This window comes from Mastacembelus armatus, unplaced genomic scaffold, assembly GCF_900324485.2.
Source record: "Mastacembelus armatus unplaced genomic scaffold, fMasArm1.2, whole genome shotgun sequence".
Classification (NCBI taxonomy): Eukaryota; Metazoa; Chordata; class Actinopteri; order Synbranchiformes; family Mastacembelidae; genus Mastacembelus; species Mastacembelus armatus.
Window position 1 is genome coordinate 553,515 of NW_022872941.1, and position 22,696 is coordinate 576,210.

General features: G+C 41.5%; 1 protein-coding gene across 1 annotated transcript; it reads right to left on the bottom strand.

Annotated features, from left to right (window-relative positions):
• Positions 1-1,793: 1,793 nt before the first annotated feature.
• LOC113133135 (3-hydroxy-3-methylglutaryl-coenzyme A reductase) lies at positions 1,794-22,102 on the bottom strand. The gene is made up of 20 exons (XM_026311732.1): positions 21,980-22,102; positions 20,732-20,908; positions 20,097-20,208; positions 19,871-19,958; positions 19,711-19,795; positions 19,521-19,626; positions 16,313-16,419; positions 16,112-16,228; positions 15,873-16,033; positions 14,546-14,793; positions 14,307-14,473; positions 13,292-13,486; positions 13,055-13,213; positions 11,205-11,362; positions 10,976-11,081; positions 10,432-10,602; positions 9,509-9,649; positions 9,254-9,412; positions 8,563-8,717; positions 1,794-2,437 (listed from the first exon to the last, which is right to left on the bottom strand). Exons 2-20 carry the CDS (start codon positions 20,894-20,896, stop codon positions 2,326-2,328), a joined length of 2,712 nt encoding a protein of 903 aa, XP_026167517.1. The 5' UTR covers positions 20,897-20,908; positions 21,980-22,102; the 3' UTR covers positions 1,794-2,325.
• Positions 22,103-22,696: the final 594 nt, after the last annotated feature.

Genomic DNA, 22,696 nt, shown 5'->3' on the forward strand with positions numbered 1-22,696 from the left:
AAATCTCCCACTATAATGACTTTATCTGAACTAAGCACTAAATCAGACAGGAAGTCTGGAAATTCAGTTAAAAACTCTGAGTAAGGGACATGTGGATGGTACACAATGACAAGTAGAACTGGTTTTTGTGTTTTCCAGTTTGGATGTGAGAGGCTCAGAGTGAGGCTCTCAAATGATATTATATGATATTATAATTGTTCTGAGGGTGAGAGATTAGTAATAAGTTTGAGTGGAAGATTGCAGCTACTCCTCCACCTCTATCTGTGCGTCGAAGAACATGACAATTTTTATGACCGAAGGGGTTTGATTTATTCAGACTGACATATTCATCCTTCTGTAACCAGGTTTCAGTAAGACAGCGTAAGTCAATTTGGTGATCAGGTATCAAATAATTTACTAACAGAGATTTAGAAGAAGAGACCTAATATTAAATAATACACATCTGACTGTTCTGTTTTTCTGTTCTGTGCATTAAGAGGAGTAGTCTTAATGCACTGACCCCTTATGGCTCCTCCTACGGGTGTTGGGTCCACAGGAGGACAGCTCCATGCTGTACCCCTGATTTTCACCCAAAGAGAGCTGAGATAGGCTCCAACAGAATCCCATGGCCCCATGTAGGAATAAGTGGGTATAGATAATGGATGGATGGATGAATCATAAATGATCAATAGTAGAAAATGAAAGTGGGGTAAACAAGTAGAATAGCTCTCTAAGATTATATAGTCAACTGCATTTTGGGAAAAACATCCAAAGAGAAATAAGGGTCCCATGGTGGAATGAGTCTTAGTGCTAAGGCCACGCAAGTTCTATACCCATCATGTATATTTTTGAGCAAAAGATTTAGTAGGCCTATTGACCTCAACAACACAGATGTAGATGCTTATAAAACAGACCTTTTTCTCTGTATTAATAGATCAAAGAAATAACTTTTCCCTTCTGTAGAATATAGCCTATGTATAGTAAAAATAGTACAACCAAACTCTCCAAGTGTCAATTCAATTCCTTTCCAATATCCCATTTATGCCAATTTTACAGACTATCCATGATTCTGCCATCCTACTAATCATTGAGCTGGCAAATGGTGAGATGTGTTGGGTCCAAATATGACTGGCTGGCAACTTCTCATGTGAACTGTAAGATCAGAGGAAGATATCGGACTAGAAATGGATCACAAAGGCAATTAAAGCCTTGTAATTTCATTAGAAACTAGTGCTTCACTAACTTTACATTTGCAGTAAGGTGACTCTCGATCTCATAGCAGAGCACTTGCAGGATTCCAACACTCGTTTCATCACAAATCACAGGGCTGCCTGGAATTATCATCACCACTGATTTTGTATGCTATGCACTACCGTTACGTTTTCCTTAAAAAAAAAACATCTTACAAGTTGCATTTCTGCAGACTATTTTCCAAACCATACTGAAGGGTTTTGCATTTTGAAGCACAAAGTGATATTAAAAAACAGCACAATATAAATATATTGTACATGTAATGTATATTTAAATTGGTTAAAAATATGCACAATATACATTTAAAATAAAAAGTCAAATTGAACAAAATTAATTTTATCACTTCTGTGGACACCAATTTAGCCTTCCTTTCCCTACATTTTCATTTGGAATTTTGTATTTGAGAAAAAAAATGAACTACTCAAAAATATTTAGCAATCCACAAAAGTGAAATAATAGTTTTTATTATGCATCAATGTGTACCAAAAATACTTTAATAAAGTCACATTCACATATATAAACAATTCATCATAAATAATTATATAATTATTATAAGTCTTGGACATTTGTAAGACAGGGCAAAAAGATTAGTAATAATATAGGTGCCGCGTTACTTTTTCACTTACATATACATGGCCATACAATGAACCCAGAACAGCCATCAGGGGTCCAAGACAGGTGCCTGCCTTGCACAATTAAGAAATACCTGTTAATGTTTCTGTTTATTAATGTAATTAGTGGGATCTGTGAACCTTGAAACAGAGTCAAGTGATAAGAATCTTCTGCTGTAGGTAATGTGGGGGCTTCACAGATTATATACAGTACACGCATTGGGTGGTGAAAGGGATATTTTAAAAAAAAAAAAAAAATCACAAGAACCTCAGCAGTATTTCTATTTAAGCTCCCAGCATTACACTATCAGAAACTTCACAACATTCACTTTTTAGGTAGCAATATTTCTGCATTCAGTGTTCAAATTATCAACAACAGAGCAGAAATATTTAATTTAAAGTTATAGTTTAAATGCAAATTGGTTAAGAGATACCCCCATGTCTCTCCTGAGGTATGTTCACACTGATGAATAATGAACTTCTTTCACATTATCCATGTTTTCTTGTCCTCATTGCTCTGTCCAGTGATCTGAACAATGTAAAGGCTCTCAGGAGGCTTTGCACAATCCTGGCTCTCCTGTAGACTGACCTTGGATCTGCAGACCAAACAGCTGAATTAGATTAAATTACATTTGTATGTCAAATGCACATTAGTTGCTGGATCACAAGTACATAGTATCAGTTCTGATTACATGGTACCTCAGTTACTTCAGGAGAAGATGGTAGCAGATTACTTTTTATGCATTGAATTTATGGTTTACACTGTACATTACTACTATGTTTTGACAACATTGAACTGTAATATTTCACAATATATTACAATATTATTGCTTCAGAGGCTTTAACTGACATTTCCCAATAAATTACAGTACTGGATAGATAGGTATGCCCTTTATGTCACTGCATATAATATAGCAAAAGTTAAAAAGAAAAACATCAAAGAAGAAAACATTCATTAAAACATTCTAAATATAACTGGCTCTTAAAATCAAATAAATATTCCTTTATTTTTAAAAAAACAACAATCCAATACTGCAATACTATGTATAAAATACAACTTCGTAACAACACAAGGGCCCCAAAACACCCTTAGACCCCAGAGGGTTAAGTACTGTAATACCTACTGGTATGTATCATTTTCAGATTTCAAGCATCACAGTTTGAGATGTAACCCATATCAGGTATGGTTCAGGATCTTTTAAGATTGGTAAATAAACTGAATTGATTTCTGACTTGTCTGTTGGAATTTTGTTTTGACATCTGTAAATGTCCGATATCTCTATCCTCATAAACTTGTGAGAGGCACTGGACAAATGCAGGACAGTTCTGCCAAGTATCCAACAAGGAGTGAAAGATGTCCTGGCTTCTTTTGTTTCTGATAAGGCTACCTGCATTCTTCTGCTTCTGATGATGTTACTTCAAGGAGTCCAAAGATGCTATTGTGCTTGAAGTTGGTGTACTGTAAGTTTTTTCATTAACAAAGAGCAATACTATTACTGTTGATTTTCTCAACAGCATTTAATCACTGAAATGTCCTAGAATTTCTTGAAGGAATCAGTGTAAAAAAAATCTACTTTTTCTTTAAAAACCAACTAACTGTATATCTGCTGAGTATATGATTAACTGTCATGAGTCCTTCTGGGGACATCCTGCCTGAGGACCTTTATTGTGTAGTGACTTCCGTTTTCTCCTCGCACTGGTCCCTGGCAGCTTTGTTGTAATTTGTGTTCATGAGTTTCACCTGTCCCTGTTAGTTTCACCTGAGTTCAATCACCTGTTGTGTTCCTCCCTATTTATACCTCCCTTCTTCCTTTGTTCCGCGCTGTAGCATTGTCAACCTAACCTTAGTCCATACTGAGCGTAGCTTGTGTGTTTGTGACGACCGTCCCACCCGGTCTTCCTGAGTTCTTGCCGTCTTATCCGGTACCTAGTTTTGTGTTTGAGTTTGCCCTGGAGATCCCCAGGGACAATAAAGATTACTTTGTCCTGCATTTGGGTCCTGCCCCTCCTCCTTCCACCCAGCATCTCTAAGCTACTCATGACAGAATGCTACAGCCAGAAACGGACCCAGCAGGACCGGCCGAGAGTTTGTTCCCTGATGGTGTGTGGCCAACAGCTACGGGGACTGCAGCAGACGCCACCCGACACCTCCAAGAAGAGTGTGAGAACGGCGTTCCAGCTCTTCTCCTCCCTCCACGCTCTTCTGGAGGAAGGCAGAGAGTGGCAATCCGCCTTCGTGGACGTCAAGACCCGGTGCCTCACAGTTCTTCAGTCTCCTCCACCAGAGTTTCGGCTTCCCATCACCTCAGCTCCCCCCGATTCTTCGGACCAGGACGTCACTCGCCCCATTCCAGTCTCCTTCCCTCCTCAACCTGAGTTTCTCAGTTTCCCTCAGCCTGAGCCTCCGTGCGCCGACGACAGCGTCCCCACGGGGGTTCCAACCCGGATCCTGCACCCTCAGTGCGCCGACGACAGCGTCCCCGCTGAGGCACTTTCCCAGCAGCATGAACCTCAGTGTGCCGACGATGGCGTCCCCACTGAGGCCCCAGCCAAGTCTCCCAAGTCTCCCAAGTCTGCCCCTCCGAGCCCTCAGCGTACGGACGAAGACGTCCCCGCTGAGGTCCCGGTCCAGCTTCCACAGCCTCAGTGCGCCGAGGTTCTGCCCTGGATTCCTCAGCCTCAGCACGCCGACGACGACGCCCCCGCTGAGGTCTCCACCTGTTTTCCCAGCTCCAGTGTGCCGACAAAGCCGTCCCCGCTGGAGCCCGACTCCTGTATTCTGAGCCCCAGCGTGGTGTCATGGCCGACATCGCTGGAGCTCAACCCGACCAGCCCGATCTCCAGTGCGCCGACGACAGCGTCCCCGCTGGAGCTCTACCCGACCAGCCCGATCTCCACTGCGCCGACGACAGCGTCCCCGCTGGAGCTCCGCCCCTTATCCTCGCCACCGCAGCAGCTGCCGAAGCGCCTTGACCAGCAGCCGCGGCCTGTCCCAGTCCCTCAGCGCCTCAGCCAAGCTGCACACGCCGAGGCTCAGCCCGCTCCTCTCCAGCCTATCCCAGCGCCTCGGCATCGACTGCGAGGGCCTCCCTCCATCCCTCAGTCACCGGCGCCCTCCGTCCCTCAGTCCCCGGCGCCATCAGACCCTCAGCGCGCCGACGAAGACGATCCCACTGAGTTTTCTGTCCAGGATCCCAAGCCTCAGTGCTCCGACGTGTCCGTCCCTGCTGAGGTGCCAGTACCAGCACCACCGTGGTTAGAACTACCACCGTGGCCCGAACCTCCAGAGCCGTGGGAGTGGCCTGAACCTCCGGACGGGTCAGAGTTCCCGGACCCGCCTCTGCTCCCAGCTGATATTCCCGAGCAGCCGACTCCCGAGCAGCCATCACCAGGGGTTCCTGAGCCGCAGCAGCCGCTGCCTACGTCCCCTGAGCCGCAGCAGCCGCTGCCTTCGTCCCCTGAGCCGCAGCAGCCGCTGCCTACATCTCCGGAGCCGCAGTAGCCGCTGCCTACGTCCCCTGAGCCGCAGCAGCCGCTGCCTACGTCCCCTGAGCCGCAGCAGCCGCTGCCTACGTCTCCAGAGCCGCAGCAGCCGCTGCCTATGTCCCCAGTGTCTCCGGAGTCCCCGGAGCGTCACCGCCCACGCGGCAGCTACCAGAATTCCCCGATTCGCCTGTCTCAGAGGCCGTCCTCCCGAATGGCTTCGGACCTTCGCCTGTCTCAGCGGCCGTCCTCCCGAACGGCCCCGGACCTTCGCCCGTCTCAGAGGCCGTCCTCCCGAACGGTGTCGGACCCACGCCTGCCTGCCCGGACCTTCACCCGTCTCAGAGGCCGCCCTCCCGAATGGCCCCGGACCTTTGTTCATCCTGGGGTTTGACCCCCAGAGCCACCTGGAACTCTGCTCTGCCAGAGCCCAGTTATGGACTCGGCTAGGACTTTGTTTTGGACAGTGGTTTTTTTTTTTCTTTCTTCTGTGGCCGTCTGGAATCCGGCCTTGAGGGGGGGGTCCTGTCATGAGTCCTTCTGGGGACTTCCTGCCTGAGGACCTTTATTGTGTAGTGACTTCCGTTTTCTCCTCGCACTGGTCCCTGGCAGCTTTGTTGTAATTTGTGTTCATGAGTTTCACCTGTCCCTGTTAGTTTCACCTGAGTTCAATCACCTGTTGTGTTCCTCCCTATTTATACCTCCCTTCTTCCTTTGTTCCGCGCTGTAGCATTGTCAACCTAATCTTAGTCCATACTGAGCGTAGCTTGTGTGTTTGTGACGACTGTCCCACCCGGTCTTCCTGAGTTCTTGCCGTCTTATCCGGTACCTAGTTTTGTGTTTGAGTTTGCCCTGGAGATCCCCAGGGACAATAAAGATTACTTTGTCCTGCATTTGGGTCCTGCCCCTCCTCCTTCCACCCAGCGTCTCTACGCTACTCATGACATTAACCACATTTCACAGTTGACTCTCTAATACTATTTACAATTAAAATTTTGATTTTCAGTTTAAAATTAGTCAGAAATAAACTCTGCCCTAAAAAATTTTACAGCTGAGTCTTAATTTGCAGTCATATGCCTCAGTTGCAGATCCCAGATCGTGAAACTTCAAAGCTGACCTCAGTTGATTGTCCAATGATAATGTTCTCATTATTATTGTATATAATATACTGTGCTAGCATGTTGCTTTATCTCTGGATTTTCTGCCCTAAGATGGAAGGTTTTCTGTCCAATCTTAAAATATTTACAGTTTTAGATTCTGTTGGACACACAACAACACAATCTAATATTTATAATGTAAAAATATTATACTGACAAAATAGAAAATTTATTGAAACTACTGGTGTGATAAATTTAGTAAGACAAGATTCATCACAATTTAGTAGTGCAGTCAAACTCAAACAAAATTTTGCTCAGAGTATTAGTCAATAAAATACTTGGCAAATGTTTACATTTGATACTTTCATGTATAAATTATGAAAGCTACAGTCAGGATTTTTTTTTCCTTAGTAATTATCACTCTTTGGGCATGTGTTTATTTTAATTTTGATTATTATAATTTACAGCTAATGAAAACCCAAAATTCAGTATCAAAAAATTAGAATATTACTTAGGACCCTAGGTTTCTGTTTCCTGCTTGTCCTTTATTTTGGTGCCTTAGTTCCTCCTGCCCCCAGGTTAATCCCGTGTAGCTTTGTTCATTGGTCTGATCAGTTTCAGCTGTGTCAATTAGTCCTTGGTTCTGTGTCTATTTATGTCCCCTGTATTCCTTGTGTCTTTGTCGGAGCATTGTTCACCGCATAGTGTTAATGTAATGTAAGGTACGGTGCTTTCCCAGAGTTTCCAAAAGCAGAATGAGAGGCAGAGCCTTTAGCTATTTAGCTCCTCTCCTGTGGAACCAGCTCCCAGTCTGGGTTCAGGAGGCAGACACTCTCTGTACTTTTAAGGCTAAGACTTAAAACCTTCCTCTTTGACAAAACATATAGTTAGGGCTGGCTTCAGGCAACCCTGAACCATCCCTTAGTTATGCTGCTATAGGCCTATACTGTCCGAGGACCATCGGTGCACTGAGTTCCCCCCCACCTTCCCTTCCCTTCCCTTCCTCTCCTCCCACCTCACATGTATATTCCACCATTGAATGTCACTAACCTTGTGCTCTCTCTCTCTCCCCTAGTTTGTGCTCTCTCCCTCTCTCTCTCTCTCTCTCTCTGTACCTTCTGCAGATGTCCCTGGTCCTGGAGCTGTATATCGCTGATGTGCAGTTACTGGTCCCACCAACCTGCAGTGTCTATCTGTTGTTTATTGTTGCTGTTCTTTTCTCGCTGCTCTATCCACTCACCCCAACCGGTCGAGGCTGATGGCCGCCCAAACTGAGCCCGGTTCTGCTGGAGGTTTTTTCTTCCGTTAAAGGGAGTTTTTCCTCTCCACTGTCGCCAAGTGCTTGCTCATAAGGGAATTGTTGGGTTTTTAGATTTAGTTTTTGTAAAGTGCCTTGAGATGATTTGTATTGTGATTTGGCGCTATACAAATAAAATTGAATTGAATTGAATTGAACTAAATAGCATACTTACTGTGAATTCACGGTATATGACTGTCATTTAATACTGACTTACTGTGAAATTCATGTAACAAGGTCCTCTTACTTTACTGTGAATTTACAATCAAACATTTTACAGTGCACAAAACAGTAAATTTTAAGTCAAAGCAGAAAAATAGCAACAAAAATAAAAACAAAAAACGAAAACAAATGAAACCTCAAAAAAGTATGCTTAAAGAAACTAAATTTACCCACATAAATGAAACAAACTTAATCACCTTAAGAAAACATCTCAAATCTAACTTTTCACTTAGTCCACATGGTGACATAGTATTCAATCTATATATCCAATATATAGATCCGGATCTTCACATTTCGAAAGTAGAAGATCCAGATTTTCAACTTATGTTTTATTTCACCCTGAGGAATGTCATTATCCAGCACGGTGCCTTGTATGTTGTAACAATATACATAGAACGCTTTTTGTCTGGAGTACTTGTTTGGTCCCCTTAATAAAGGTGGAAAAATAAGCTTGCTTGTAAATTGGCTATACTACTAGCTATGCTGTCTTCTAATATATACCCACAAACTGTAAAAGTGATAAGATGATAGGATTTGATAATAAAAAATTAGATTCTATATGTTATTAGATATGTTATTAGTCTTTGCATATGTTGATCAAAACAAGGCCACTTGTTCATACCTGTTGTGTGTCATATGACTCTTGACCAGGTGTCCAGCAGCCAGAGCAGCCATCAATGACAGTTCTCCAGCGAGGACAGTGGCACAAACAATCTTGGCCAACTGACAGGCATTCTCCCCAGGGCAATCTTGACTGGCTCCTTGGACGCCCAGCATCTAGACGCACATAGACACACCCTTGTTTTTGAAACTAGGGGGTCTTTAAAATGAATGGAGTCTTACCCTACCCTTAACCATAACCACTCCTTGTCTAACCCTAATCCTTACCCTAACCATAACCTAATCCTAACCTTAATACTAAGCTTAAAGTTGTCATGCTAATATTCAGTCATTTACTGTGACCAGCATCCAGTACCGACAAGGAAGCCGAGTTCACACAATGTCAGATTTTGGATTGTTCACTACTTGTTTTTGATGAAAACATGGACAAAATGAGTAGTTATTACTAGTATAAACTAAAATCTATTCACACTTCTACTAAGTGTTTCCAAAAAAGTTTAAAATGCATATTTTATTAATGCACCAATGGGGAAATAGTTTCCACAGTTTTGCTTACCTTATTTTCAATTTCTATATTGCTAGTGTATCATAATATATTTAGCTTATTTCGTGAAGTAGTCATTCATCTGTCAGTACGTGTGTGCATGTGTGTGTGTGTGTGTGTGTGTGTGTGTGTGTGTGTCAGGGTCTACCTGGAGGCAGGCTTGCTGGGGTGGCAGGTTGGTACCTCCTCCTACAGTTCCCAGCTCGATAGAAGGCATGGTGCAGCTGATGTACAGGTCCTCCCCCGCTGGTCCTGAAGCCTCCATCAGGGTGATACAGTTACTGCTGCCCACTGACTGGGCTGGATCCTGGAGGAGACATACACACAAACGTGCATTATTACAGGAAAACACAAGAAGTATACTTAGAAATTGATGCGCAATATTTCCTTAGAACTACTTTACCTGTCCACAGGCTATGTAGATGGCAGCCACCACATTAGCTGCATGAGCATTAAATCCACCAATACTACCTGCCATGGCTGAGCCTACCAGGTTCTTACTGATGTTTACCTCCACCAAAGCTTCTGTTGTTGTCTTCAAAACCTGCAGCACAGGGACAGGGACTGAATCTGAGTTTGTTGATAGAGGGTTAAAATGAAATTAGGTTGAGGTTGAAGTTGAGGGAAAGTCCAAACAATAGGAAATAACATCCTAAAGCACAAAGGAACTCACTCAAAAGTCAGAGTACATTTCTCTTGTGAACTGTGCACACAATAAATTTTAAAGCAACAAAACATTCTTTGTGCAATGGGAACAACTGAGAGAGCAAAAGGAGCAGAAAAATGATGCCATGGGGGCAGCATTTCTGCTGGACAGGTAATTGGTTTTGTTTCGTTTAGTGAGAAATGTTTTACTTCCCTGAAATCTGTAATGATTGCCAACATAACTATATGTATATATTAGACCAACACTAACATTAGTTCAGTTACGTATAAACGAGCTGTGAGAGTCGCTGTTGATCCTTTTCTCATTGAAAAAAAAAAAATACTCCTCAGTAGGCAGGCAGTGTCAAATATTCTATGTTGTTCTTCTTTGACGTGTACTCATATAACATTTAGGTAAAACTCAAGGCTAAAGATCTGCTGAATGACCTTTTTTTACTTTTACTTTTTAAAGTTTTGTATTGATGTATTTTTTCCAGCTTTGAATCAGGGTTATGGTTTGGATTAAAATGACTTTCAAATTTGAAAGGTGCTATAGAAATACAGGGTACAATTTTAAGGCTATTGGCTATAAGGCATGTATTTTGATCCCACTAGCTCCTGTCTATTGTTACAGTCATTGTAACCATTCTTTCTTTCACTCGGAGGCCTGGCTCTTCCTACCTCTCTGACCACTTTAGCGGGGATGGTAGCTTCACACACAGCAGATTTGCCCCTGCCTGTGAGCCAGTTGATGGCAGCTGGTTTCTTGTCAGTGCAGTAGTTCCCACTCACAGCCACCACTTGCAGCTCTGGGAAGTACTGCTGTAGTCTGCTCAGAGCCTGTTCTGTACCCTGCAGACACAACGGATGAATCATCACACATTAAATACATAGAGATTACACATATCTGCTTTTCTATAATGTTATAATGTGCTGTCAAACAACTGTTTTAGGTTTCTCTTAAATGCATTTCACAGATCTGTACAATTTCCTAATGATAAATATAACAAGCATGAGAACACAAGTACATGCCAGATTTTTATAATATAAAATACAGTCACCGAAAGGTTGGTGACTTGTCATCACTCTAAAATTCAATGATTCACTTTGTAGGGACCAGCATCTGGTCCCCTTGAGAAAAGGAGGCCAGTATAAAAAACAAAGACACATATACACACAGACATGCACATACACACACAGACACCAGCCAATCTAAGACAGTTACCTTAGAGATCATATTCATCCCCATGGCATCTCCAGTCTTAGAATGAAAACGGATGAAGAGATATCTCCCTGCCAGACCAACCAACAGCTTCTGGAGCCGAGCAAACCTGACAACACCAACCACATACTCTTACAAGCAAAAAAAAAAAAAAAACCAACATGTAGACATATAATAGGCACTGAGCCCATTATTCAATTCTAGTTCTGTTCACGTCAGGTCTATGCTTTACCTGCTGGTGTAATCAAAGGCCTGCTTGATGGCCTGAAAACCATCTGTGCTTTCCAGCCAGGCCTTGACCTCTGCAGCCTGGCATGCAGAGGGCAGCCTCACTACAGGTCCCCGTGTCATGCTGTCAGCCAGAATTCGACTGCTGGCTCCTCCTCCCAGCTACAGCATGCAAGGGACAGGATCACAAGTACCATATTAACAAATAATACAGCTATTAGACTTTGCAGTACTCCTGAAAATTCTGAATTAAAAAAGGACAAAATAAGACTTAATATTTTAAAAGAATTGTCTTATATAGCACAATTATATGCAGCTACACATTTTTTGCTTCAAACAATTTTTTTTAGGACTTGGCACCAACTGATCAAACACAAAAAATATTACAAATGGCCAACAAGTCTAGCCCAACTTGTCATTTTGCTCTGTTACAGCCACCGGCTGTTTGTTCAGCTTCCCTGTCTCTCCCAATCTCTCTCCACACTGGGTGCCTGTTGTGGAGAGTAAATGATTAGAACAACACCAGTTATGACAGGAGCTACATGTCGGCCACAAGTAGCAGCCTGATATGACCCCTTCTTCACAGCTGGCCCGTGCGCACTCCACCCAACTACAAAACCAGAGAAGAGCTGATTATCTAGTTAGCTGGGATTTCATGTGAACAGCTCACCACTCTGTCACTGTTTTCCCTGGGATTTCATGTGAACAGCTTGCCACTGTCACTGTTTTCAGTGTTTCAGTGCAGATTTTGTCTCCAATATGTCTCTGCCAATACAAAATCAGAATGTACACTCATGCTCTTTCTCTATGTGTGCGTACCACAGAACAAAGGACCATCTTTCACACTAGTGTTATTTTAAGATAGCCCAGTCATGTTCAATGTGAATCAGCTAGTTAATTTGTAATGCAAGGCATGCAGCCTTCAAAAGAAAATTTTCCCCCAACTTATTGATGAATCCCTTGTCTTTCATGTCACACATGTTGGACAACATGCCTTTGTAGGGCAGCTGTTATGGAGTTTGCGTATAGCACCCTGCATGATTTAGTCTGACCAATATTCTTTTTTAATGTAAAGGTCTTGTATGTGCTCTCTCTACTCAACACCATTATCATTAGTATTGAGAGGGAGGCAACATAGATAAACTCTGTGATTTAGAAACATGGTCTCATTCCTGTAGTTCACTCACCCTCATACATGCCATCACTGAGCATCAGTTTTGTTTCGATCGGCTCCTATTTTTCTCTTAAACACACACACACACACACATTTTGTCATCCACACACATCAATATATAGCTTTATTTTGCCCCTTGTGTTATACATTAATAGCATTAGCCGTACGCTTGATGCTTTTAGTGTATAATAAAACCTGATATATTTTAAAGATTGGTGATTATTGTGGTTTGGCCCTAACATTGGCTTCTGCCATTAAAATACTCCATTCATTGTATTAGTTGGTTTTATTAGCCTGTTGCAATATAATTAAAACTATATTTAAATACAAACTTTTCTAGATTTATATTTATTTATTTATATTTTGTTAATTATTAATTAAAATTCCAAAATTTGTGGTTAATTATTTGAGACTGATATTGATGTGGATGATTCGAATAGCCATAGTGGCACCTACCTACCTTCTCCAAGTAAGGTTTTTACTATTCATATGTCATAACTGGTGTTTGCTTGCTCATAAGGGATTTGTTGGGTTTTTTGTTTTTGTAAAGTGCCTTGAGATGATTTGTGATTTGGTGCTATACAAATAAAATTGAATTGAATTGAACTGAATATGTTTCTTCATATACTTTGTCCACCCTGGGACTTATGCTGTAAGGGTCAGCATTTCTAAAAACTCACAGCAATTGCTCGACATCCACGGTTGGTGCTGGCAACCAAGCAGCCTTCTGTAGTTGCCATGGGAACTTGGAACTGCTTTCCATCCAGGTGCAGTGGTCCAGCCACACCGACTGGTACAGGTATGTAGCCAATTACATTCTCACAACAGGTGCCCATAACCTGGCAGACACAATGTTATAGAGAGGACTGCAGATTGTGTGAGAGTGTATTTGTGTGTGATTGTTTGTTTGTGTTCACCTTGGAGTAGTCATAGTGAGTATATGGCAGAGACGAGAGCGCTGAGGGACAGGGAAGGTTTCGAGATATTATCTGTCTTCGTATGGCCACTCCCCTCTCTGGTCTCTCCATTATGGCCTCCAGTTTGTATGCAGGGATGTGTTTGGTATTTACTAACAGCATCACCTCAGCATCACTTAGGAAACGAGCCCCCTGCTGCAACAAAATCATGCTGTGAATAACAAAACACTGTGTAGTCTGGATCAGACTACTCTTATTGACAATATGTACTATACCATTATAGGTTTTCACAAAGCGCTTAGCATTTTCAACATATATCTATCCATCTATTTGCTGTTGGAGCCAGTGATGCTTGATTACTATGAATACAACCAAATACTAGACTAATACATATAATGACAGTTATATGTGACAGTATATATGACAATCAAGTATATACTCTCTAAATTAAATTTTACATATCTAGTCTAGTCAGCCAACCTGCATTTCTCCCTCTTTAACAAGTAGTTTATTTTTTTGCAGTAATTAAAAGTTTGTATCATCAGCATTTTTGTGTCATCATTGAAACCTGTAGAAGCTTAACTGTGTTAGCTAGTTCAGTGTCTCTGCTTCTGATAGTCCTAACAGTTCTTCGGTTTATGTCTTAACAGAGTATACAGTATGTTCCAGTGCAGTGTTTGAGAACTGTGTCTAATTTGAAATGAAACTGCCTCAACCTGTAACGTGTAAAGGCGAGTTGAGCAGGTAGAGCCAAAGGAAGCAGTGAAAGTTTCTTTTTTCTGTTGATGTCATGCTCTAACTGGTTCAGCCTGAAAGAGTTAGTGGATTGACTAAGCTCATTACAGCCCAGTTAAATCACAAAGCCTGCAATCGTATTGGCGGGCTGAAACTTCACACATAAACAGAGACCTAGAGACCCAGAGAACATGGCCCAGCTGACTTAAATGTTTAGTTACCTCACAGGATTTTAGCTAATAAATCAGCTGTTTCTAGCAGTTTATATGTTGAATCTAACCTCAGGGTTGTTTAGAATGGCCACACATTGGTCCAGGTTTCTGGGCTTTGAGGGGAAGCTCGGCTGAGCATTCTCTAACTTCAGATTTTCTTCTTCCTCGCCAACAACAAAGACACTTTTTGACTGTCGTTCAGCAGCCAGAGCAGACAGAGGACGTATTACCTCATCTAGGAAAATGAGATGAAATTGTATCCAAAGTACTATACATTTATCTGGCACAATGTTGAATACAGACACACCTCTCTCTGCTTTCTTGGGAGGTGCCAGTCCAGCCATGCTGTCAGGTGGAATTTGGGGATAGGGAGTGAGTGGCTCCTTCCTGCAACAGGTCTTAGTGGGCAATCGTGGAGCATGGGGGGACATAGTAATGAAGTTCTTCAGTGATAACGTAGAGTCCATTTCAGCCTGCTCAAAGAAGATGTACTTAATAGCCAGGAGCAGAGCTAAGGAGAGACAGATCACGTGCTCTATGTCCAGGGTTATCATCCTGCAGTGACAGTAACAGTAACAGTAAGAACAGTAACATGTACAAATTCTCTTATTCATTTCAGACTCTGCTGACTAATGTTTGTCTTAATCTATACATTTTAATGTTCTCTTCATGCTGATCAGGAGAAACTGGAGTCTTATTTTAATAGTATCTGTTGTCTTTTGAGAACACAAAACAAATTACATATAAATTTCTGTGTCTGAGTCAGGAACAAAGTCAAAGCAAAAACCCCAGAAGATTGAGTATGTCTATGTGTAATGATACTCTTGCTCCCTGCATATAAGTAAATAACATCACTAAAAATTTATTAATAATTATTTATTATTTACTTAAATTTTATCTGGTTTTGCATAAACAAAACATAAAAATAAATGCTGGGTTTACAGGTTTTGTATGGGTGCTGGATGTAATTTTCTGCCTCCTGCCTGTCAGAAAATTGCAGTCCTTCTGTCAAACTTAAGTGATCATATGGGCCAGTCAGTGAAAGAATTTTTTCACAGTCTTGAATTCCAAAAGTTGTTCTTTTTAATTCTGCATGATAAATCTAATCACGATTTGTAAATCTCCTATCAACGTGTAGCCTCTCTGTATGGAGTTTGCATGTTCTCCCCCGTCTTTGTAGGGTTTGTTTCCGGGTACTCCTGTTTCCTCCCACAGTCCAAACAGATGCAGGTTGTGGTTAGGCTAACTGGCAACTCTAAATTGCCCATAGGTTTGAATGTGAGTGTGAGCATTTGTCAGCCCTGTGATAGACTAGCAATCTTTCCAGGTGTCAGTGCCAGCTCTGATTGGCTCCAGTAAACCTTTTTGATGTTATGGTCGTTCAGAGTATTGTCACTTTGAAGGTTCACAGACAAAGGAAAAAGGGTCAGAATTCAGAGCAAAAGTAATGAAGGTTGTATTATATGTACTACCAAAGCCCTAGTGCACAGTACATTTCTACTCTCACAATCAGCTGATGAACCTGAATCCATTGATCTTAACATAAAGATTGTACTTACTAATGCTCTGATGCAATACATAAAATGTGGGTTACACAAACATGTAGTCAAAAGCAAGCATTCCACCAGCCTCACCTTGTGATGTAAAAGTGCCAAAGTGGTTTCTCTGGCTCAATCCTCCTGGGTGAAACGTGTTCTAGCTCAATGCCAACCTGTGGGATGTCCACTATGGTGTTGATGGACAAGGGCTCAGCAATCCAGCGGCTGTGGGCATGAACCATCACCAGGCCCAAAGACTGCACACAGAAGAGAGGTGAGAAATAACATTTATGTTTAAAAAAGTACAAAAACAAATAAAGCACGAGAGGTGTTACCATGATCATCTTGACTCTCTGTGTTACAGGGTTGGGTTTGTTATCCTCCTCCTCCATCACTCTGGAGAAGTGGCTTAGCTGCCAGATAGGATGACCCTCCTGACTTTCACGGGACAACTACAGGAATAAACACAATGCAGTCAATTGGAGTGCCATTAAGACAAACATGGACACACATACAAGGATACACTGCACCCTTACCTCTAATACCAGTGACACACATGCAGGGAAGAAAGTCATGAAAACAAAGTAGTTGGCCAGGACAGACATGCAGCCAAAACAGCACATGATTTCTAACTGGCGCACACCTGAAATATACAAGACAGGGGCATACTAGAACAGTACTGTACCACCAAAGTGAGTCATAACTATAAATGTATAAATCAGAACAATTGACCATGTGTGTGCAGTGGAAACCTGCTCAAAGTGATGCACTTTAATTTTCTCTTGGTTAGCAAACAGCATAATAGATTATCCTCTGTTAACATACAGTATCTACAAGTATTGTCAGGTTCTGGGGTTATGCGCAGTATTTCCTTGTTTTTTCCTGTTTTCCCTTTTTGTTCCTTCTACCTTTCCTTAGCTCCGGCTGTGGGGTAAGAGGTGTCGGATGGCTGGTGTGGCAGATGCAGGTGCATCTCATCTGGCAATCTAGAGGAATACACATACCACGGCCATTCTGCCATACAGCTGTCAGAAAACGCACCTTGCTCACCCTCATCACCTTCTCTTTTGTTAGTGCTTTGTATTATGCCAGCTGCTAAGGGGAAAGCTGCTACATAGATTTTCAGCATGAATATAACGTAGCTCAGCTTAAGAGTGATTAGTTAGCTAGTTACCAAACAAACCTGTAAGAAAATAATCCTGGTTTCTGTAATAAATCCTCAGTTTCCTTGACTTACCTCCAGTCTCTGGTTCTCTGCATATGGGTCCACTGCCATGTCCTAATAAATATTGTTGAATGCTCTGATCTGATTGTTTGGTCAGGTAATCTGCTTGGTGACAGCAGGCTATGACAGATACATTTTCTTTTGTATAATACAAAAAACAAAACTTAATAGGTGTTCTACATGGTCTTAAGGCAGTCTGACAGTGTGCCAAGCACTTTGTAGCAGTGACATGAAGAACTATGCTACATCACTCCAGCAAGATACAACAAGGTTCAAATATAAAGTAGAAAGAACATCTAATTTTGTAGCTATTGCTATAGATCTCAGCCATTCACAAGGTTGACAAGACTTTCTTAAATCAACACAGATGAATCTACAATAAACAGGTTGAGTCAAAACATGAAAAAACAGGTGACAAGACCACTACAGTTAAAAGGCATAAAGCTATTACAAGCACAGAAGATGACCTTCCAGGCACATGTAAACTCTGACAGCTGGCCGAGAGGCCAAAGCGATAAAGAGCAGGGGAACCCAAGTGGGTGACCTGCAGGCAAGAGGCAGAAGAATCAAACAGGGCAGGAAAGAAAAGACTGCTGTAACATGAATGAGCCTGTGGAAGATAAGGGGGAGGCAGCAGGGGCCCAAACTGCCAAACAATTTGAAGAGTAAAAGGGGATGTAGGGATTCTGAGTAGGATGCAGTCTAAGACAGATGGAAGCAGGGCACGACTGACAGACAGATTTGAGGTTAGTTAATTGCAGGTGAGACTGCACAGAGCATGCAGTGGGCCCAACCCTAGCTGCAGGTGAAACTAAATTGAGACTGGCTAAGAAATAGGCTGGTGTCTAGATGGTCCTATCCAACTGCAAAATTGGAAAGGAGCTTGCGGCTTGTCAGTAGCTGCATGAGGAGCAGACAGGAGATCAGACACAACTGATGCACTTTCAGCTACCTGAGCTGGGAACCAGAGCTGACCATTGACTTGCGGGTCTGGAACATATAGGCTGAAAGACTGGAAAAGTTGTCCTGATGACTGGCTAGCTGACTGGTCAGAAGAGCACCAAGGCTGTGAGTCAAATGTGCTGTGTATTTTCTTTGGAGGAAGAATAAACATGATTATGATAACTATAAATGCTAATGTAAATAATCTGTCTATTACTCCTTTTTCACTATAAACTGTTTTCACACTTCATTTCCTGTAGCAGTGTTTGTTTTTGTGGAGAAACTGTCATACCTGAGAAAGGAACTTATGAAAACTCTGTCATATCAGATCAAGGAACTAAGGTGCAGTAAAATACACACACCCTTGCTCTGCAAACTAGAAACCTTATTCAAGTAATAAATTAAGTTTAACTCTCTGGGGTCGATGAACGCACCGGCGCGTTTTGACACATCTTTTCCTGATAACGCCGAAACAAACTTAAATTACTCAGTCAATTCTGATCGTACAGATAAAAGAAATATATCATTCAAATCTGTAAAGGGTCTAGTTTTAGTTGTATACCATCATAATACCAACAAAACCTTGTGCTTTTTTAAAATAAAGAAAGCCGACAGGGTGCGCTCTTTCTTTTTTCTGTCTCTGTCATTTCTCTTCACAGACACGTAAACAAAACATCCAGAATCTAAGTGAATACTTGGCTCATAAAAATAAGAAACATATGACTAGAAAGCTTGAGATGTCTTCTGTTAAATGAAACCATCCAGGTCGAAAACAAATCATCACTTTTTATTTAATCTCTGTGAACGTAAAGATAAGTCCGTTTTTTCCTGTCTCACCTCATTACAGGTAATGCGGTCTCGCCTTGTACTCTGTTCACTGTTCACATGTAAATAATCTTAGGTGAACCAGGTAAATATGTGCCCACCCCCGAGAAATGACACAAAATATCAAACTTCATCATAGAATTTACTCACTTTTTCGGTGCGTTTAGATGATGGCGCGTTACGCATGTGATGAAACGCTTCTTATATTCCACACAGAGACAAATAGTTTACCTTGTCCTCAGACTAAAAACACTTGTTAACTCAAATGACGAACGTTTGGCTCCGCATTGTGTTGTATTGTGCTGCACTAATCCCCTCTCAGCTACATTGACTGAAAAGCTCATTATGCGCGTCTTTGTCTGGTCCTTTTGTCTTCTCAGGTAAATCACATGACTATTCATCCTCAGACACACCCTCTTGCATATGGCCTTTCTGGACAAAACATGCAGGTCTCCAAAGTCTTGTGAACCAATGTTCTGTTTGTGTTTTATGGTCTTATTTCAGTGAGTAAAAAATTGTAGTCTTTTACTAACCATGCATAAACACTTTTTTTCTCAAAAATACAATCATGTATAAACTTGCTGCTCACATATTATTGTAGCCAATTTTGTGCTGATTACAGTGTTATCAGACTTTAGACATTAATATGTTTAAAAGACACTGAAAAAAGCACAAATGTCAGGACATGTTAAAATTTGTCCAGGGCCCCAAAACCCCCTCAGACCCCAGAGGGTTAAAATGGTAGAATGTACCTGACATGGTTCCCACTCCGATCACTAAGCACTCCACCAGAGCATCCAAAGTGAAGGTAGGTCCTAGTACGGCCATACCGCGAGCAATGTTGTCCCGCACTTCATCCTGAAAAGGTAAAACATGCTTGCCAAAACTACTGTTGAATTTCATGTTTGATTTTGCAAAATATGTGTGAATATTTCTTGGTACCTGAGAACTGGAGCTTAATGCGAACTTGGCAAGAGCACAGGCTTTGGAGAGGTCAATGAGAAGCAGGAAAAAGGGCAAAGCCTCACTAAAGAACAGAACATTATAATCAGCTGGAGCTTTTAACAAAAATACTGGAAAGGTTTAGAAAGTGTGTTCTTACTTGAGGCCTGTGAGCTCTTTATCAAGAAAGTGAATGACCACTGTGCTGAATACAAAGCTGGAGAATATGGTAAAAAGGCCAGCAATGCCTACAGGAAAACAGCAGCATTAGGTGCATTCTAATTATATCTAACTTGATAGATCTTAAAATCTACTCCCACTATAACCAAAAGATCCACAACATTTTACCATCTCATAAACATAATATGTGCAAAAGAATAGTTTACCTAAAATATATTTAGATCCCAGCTGTCTCAAGTTCTGGAACTGAAAGTAAATATAGATGATGGCAATACAGCGTGTGATGGTGAGGATGATGATATCACTGCTCAGAATTTGCTATAAAAGAGAAGACAATCTGATCAGCAAATGGCCTTATTTATACTTGTATATGCTTGTATTTATACTGTGCTTTTCTATACTGAAGTGTACTCAAAGCACTTTCACACTATCTGTCCATTCACCCACTCGCTCACACGAACACTCATACACCAGTGGAACAGCCACCGGGGTTCAACGTCTTGCCCAAGGACGCTTCGGCCTGTGGACCAGAGAAGCCAAGGATCGAACCACCCAGCAGCAGAGTCATAGAAAATGACTCTTTTGGGAAACACAAAATTCACCTACCAGCACCTCTATTGAAAAGAAGAAATGTGCTAGATTATTTCTTTTCCTGTAGACGTCCTAGAGCCTTGCCATCATTGTGATATTGCTGGCTAAGCACTGAAAATGCCTGATGTGTTAAGGGGCAGAATTGCAAGTGGAGAGACAATCCTGGGGTTCTTTCAGTCTAGATCAATGACCTAATATATATTGTGTAGTAAATACATTACTTCAGATAACCTGTACATTCTTGACTCACTTCCTCTGTTTTGGGGCAGTCAAAGTTCCAGCCGCAGATCTGGTCATTGCCAGTGAACATGTTCATTGACATCATACAGATGGTGAGGGTGACTGTGCCAACAATAACCTCCCAGGGGTAGGATGCCACCAGGAAGCCATGAATACGGAACAGACGGGTCAGCATGGTGCAACAAAGCTAAAAAAAAAAAAAAAAAACTCTCATACAAGAAGACAATTAAACTGCTACATATGCCACTGCATTAATAATAATAAGGAAGAATTGCAGAATTGCAGAGAATTGCATATTACTACTTTGATTTAAATAAGGGGCATGAGTACTCCTAGACAAAAATGAATATGCCTATGATGTTTACTTTTGAATGTCAATTTCAGGCTGATGCAGTACTGTAACTTTTAAACATAGCCATGACAGACCTATTTCACATGCAAGAAAGAATGTGTTTGTCAAAACTTTTTTAAAAAGCTGTTTGTAATAGATCATCTGTCCCACATGCATAAATCACAGCTCTGTCATTTTTAAAATACAGGTGATAAACTATATAGAAGAAAACTCCTCTTGACCTGCTACAAAAAATGCTATCATACACGAACATATCAGTAGCCCAGTATCACAGTAGACACGGACAGGGGGAATTTGTTTGGTACACTTTTATTTTTATTACACAGAAATGTGCTTCCCCTATAGTGGGGTAGTGGTTGTTTTGTCTATAAATTATATAACCTGCTCATATTAACATAGACCCCTGGAGTAGCAGCTGATGTCTAATGGGGATTCTAATAAAATATTTTAAAAAATGACTGACTACAGCCGATTTTGTTTCACATTACACTGGCAGCAAAGTTGCCAAACAGTTATTAAATCAATTTAAAATGCTTATTTTATTTATGAAGTTAACTTTACCGCTCCTACCTCAGCTTGGAGACAAGCGTATCTCGGGTTGGACACAATTTAACTACCGTTAATCGACGTTAACGTTGAGAGTGGAAAACTTCAAAGGAGTTACATTTTACAACTGTTGGTCAGATAATTAGAGTGCCACTTGAATATCATAAGTTGAAGTACAGCGCCTGTGGGCATGTACGTAACCATGTACCCTTGTTTCGATCTGCCTCCACTCGGCTTACGCTCTTTCACGACGCGGACCCCAAACTAGATTCAGTTGTCGGGAGACTATTCCCCCTTACAGGTCTACATTTTATTCACAAAATACATTCATATTTAAATAACGAGATATGATTAACTTACCTTTAGTGGTTAAATTGATCCTGGAGCTTGACAATAAGTAGAACTCAAATTTAAAGTGCTAAGCAGAAGACCGAGTTTACAGCACCTGCAAAATGCCTGTCACACACCAGACACAGGGATACCTCCACAGCTGACATTGTACCGATAGAACGATGGCCCGCTACCACATCATCCGACACTTCAGCCAATCACGTCCGTCACCTGTTCCACGAGCGATTTACCCACGCCCCGTTTCCTAGGCGACGGCTGTAAAGGGGCATGGCCACAGCGAGGACGCCTAATCTCACCACTACACATCAGCTTCTACAGTAGAAGCATGTATGGAAGTGGCCTAGTTTCTCTCAGAAGCGTTGATATTTGTGCTGTACTTCATGTATTAGTCATCTAACTATTTTACCATTTACCATTTTGTGATAATTAAACCAAACAAGTGTTATACTTTTGTTCCTTTACAATGCAGCTTTACAGCATCAAATATTAATAACAATATTGTGTATACACTGTGTAGTACACAGTATCAATAATTAAGAACCATCAGCACAGTATCAGTAATTAAGAACCATAAGCAATCGTGCTTTAGAGTGTTCCACAGATATTTTCATTTATATATACGAATTTTAATCAGACTGTACCTTTGAGAGGATGGTAGAAATTTAAGTTCAAAGCTATAGTATATAAACAAAAATCACAAAAAAGGGTGTATTTTCTGTTCTACCT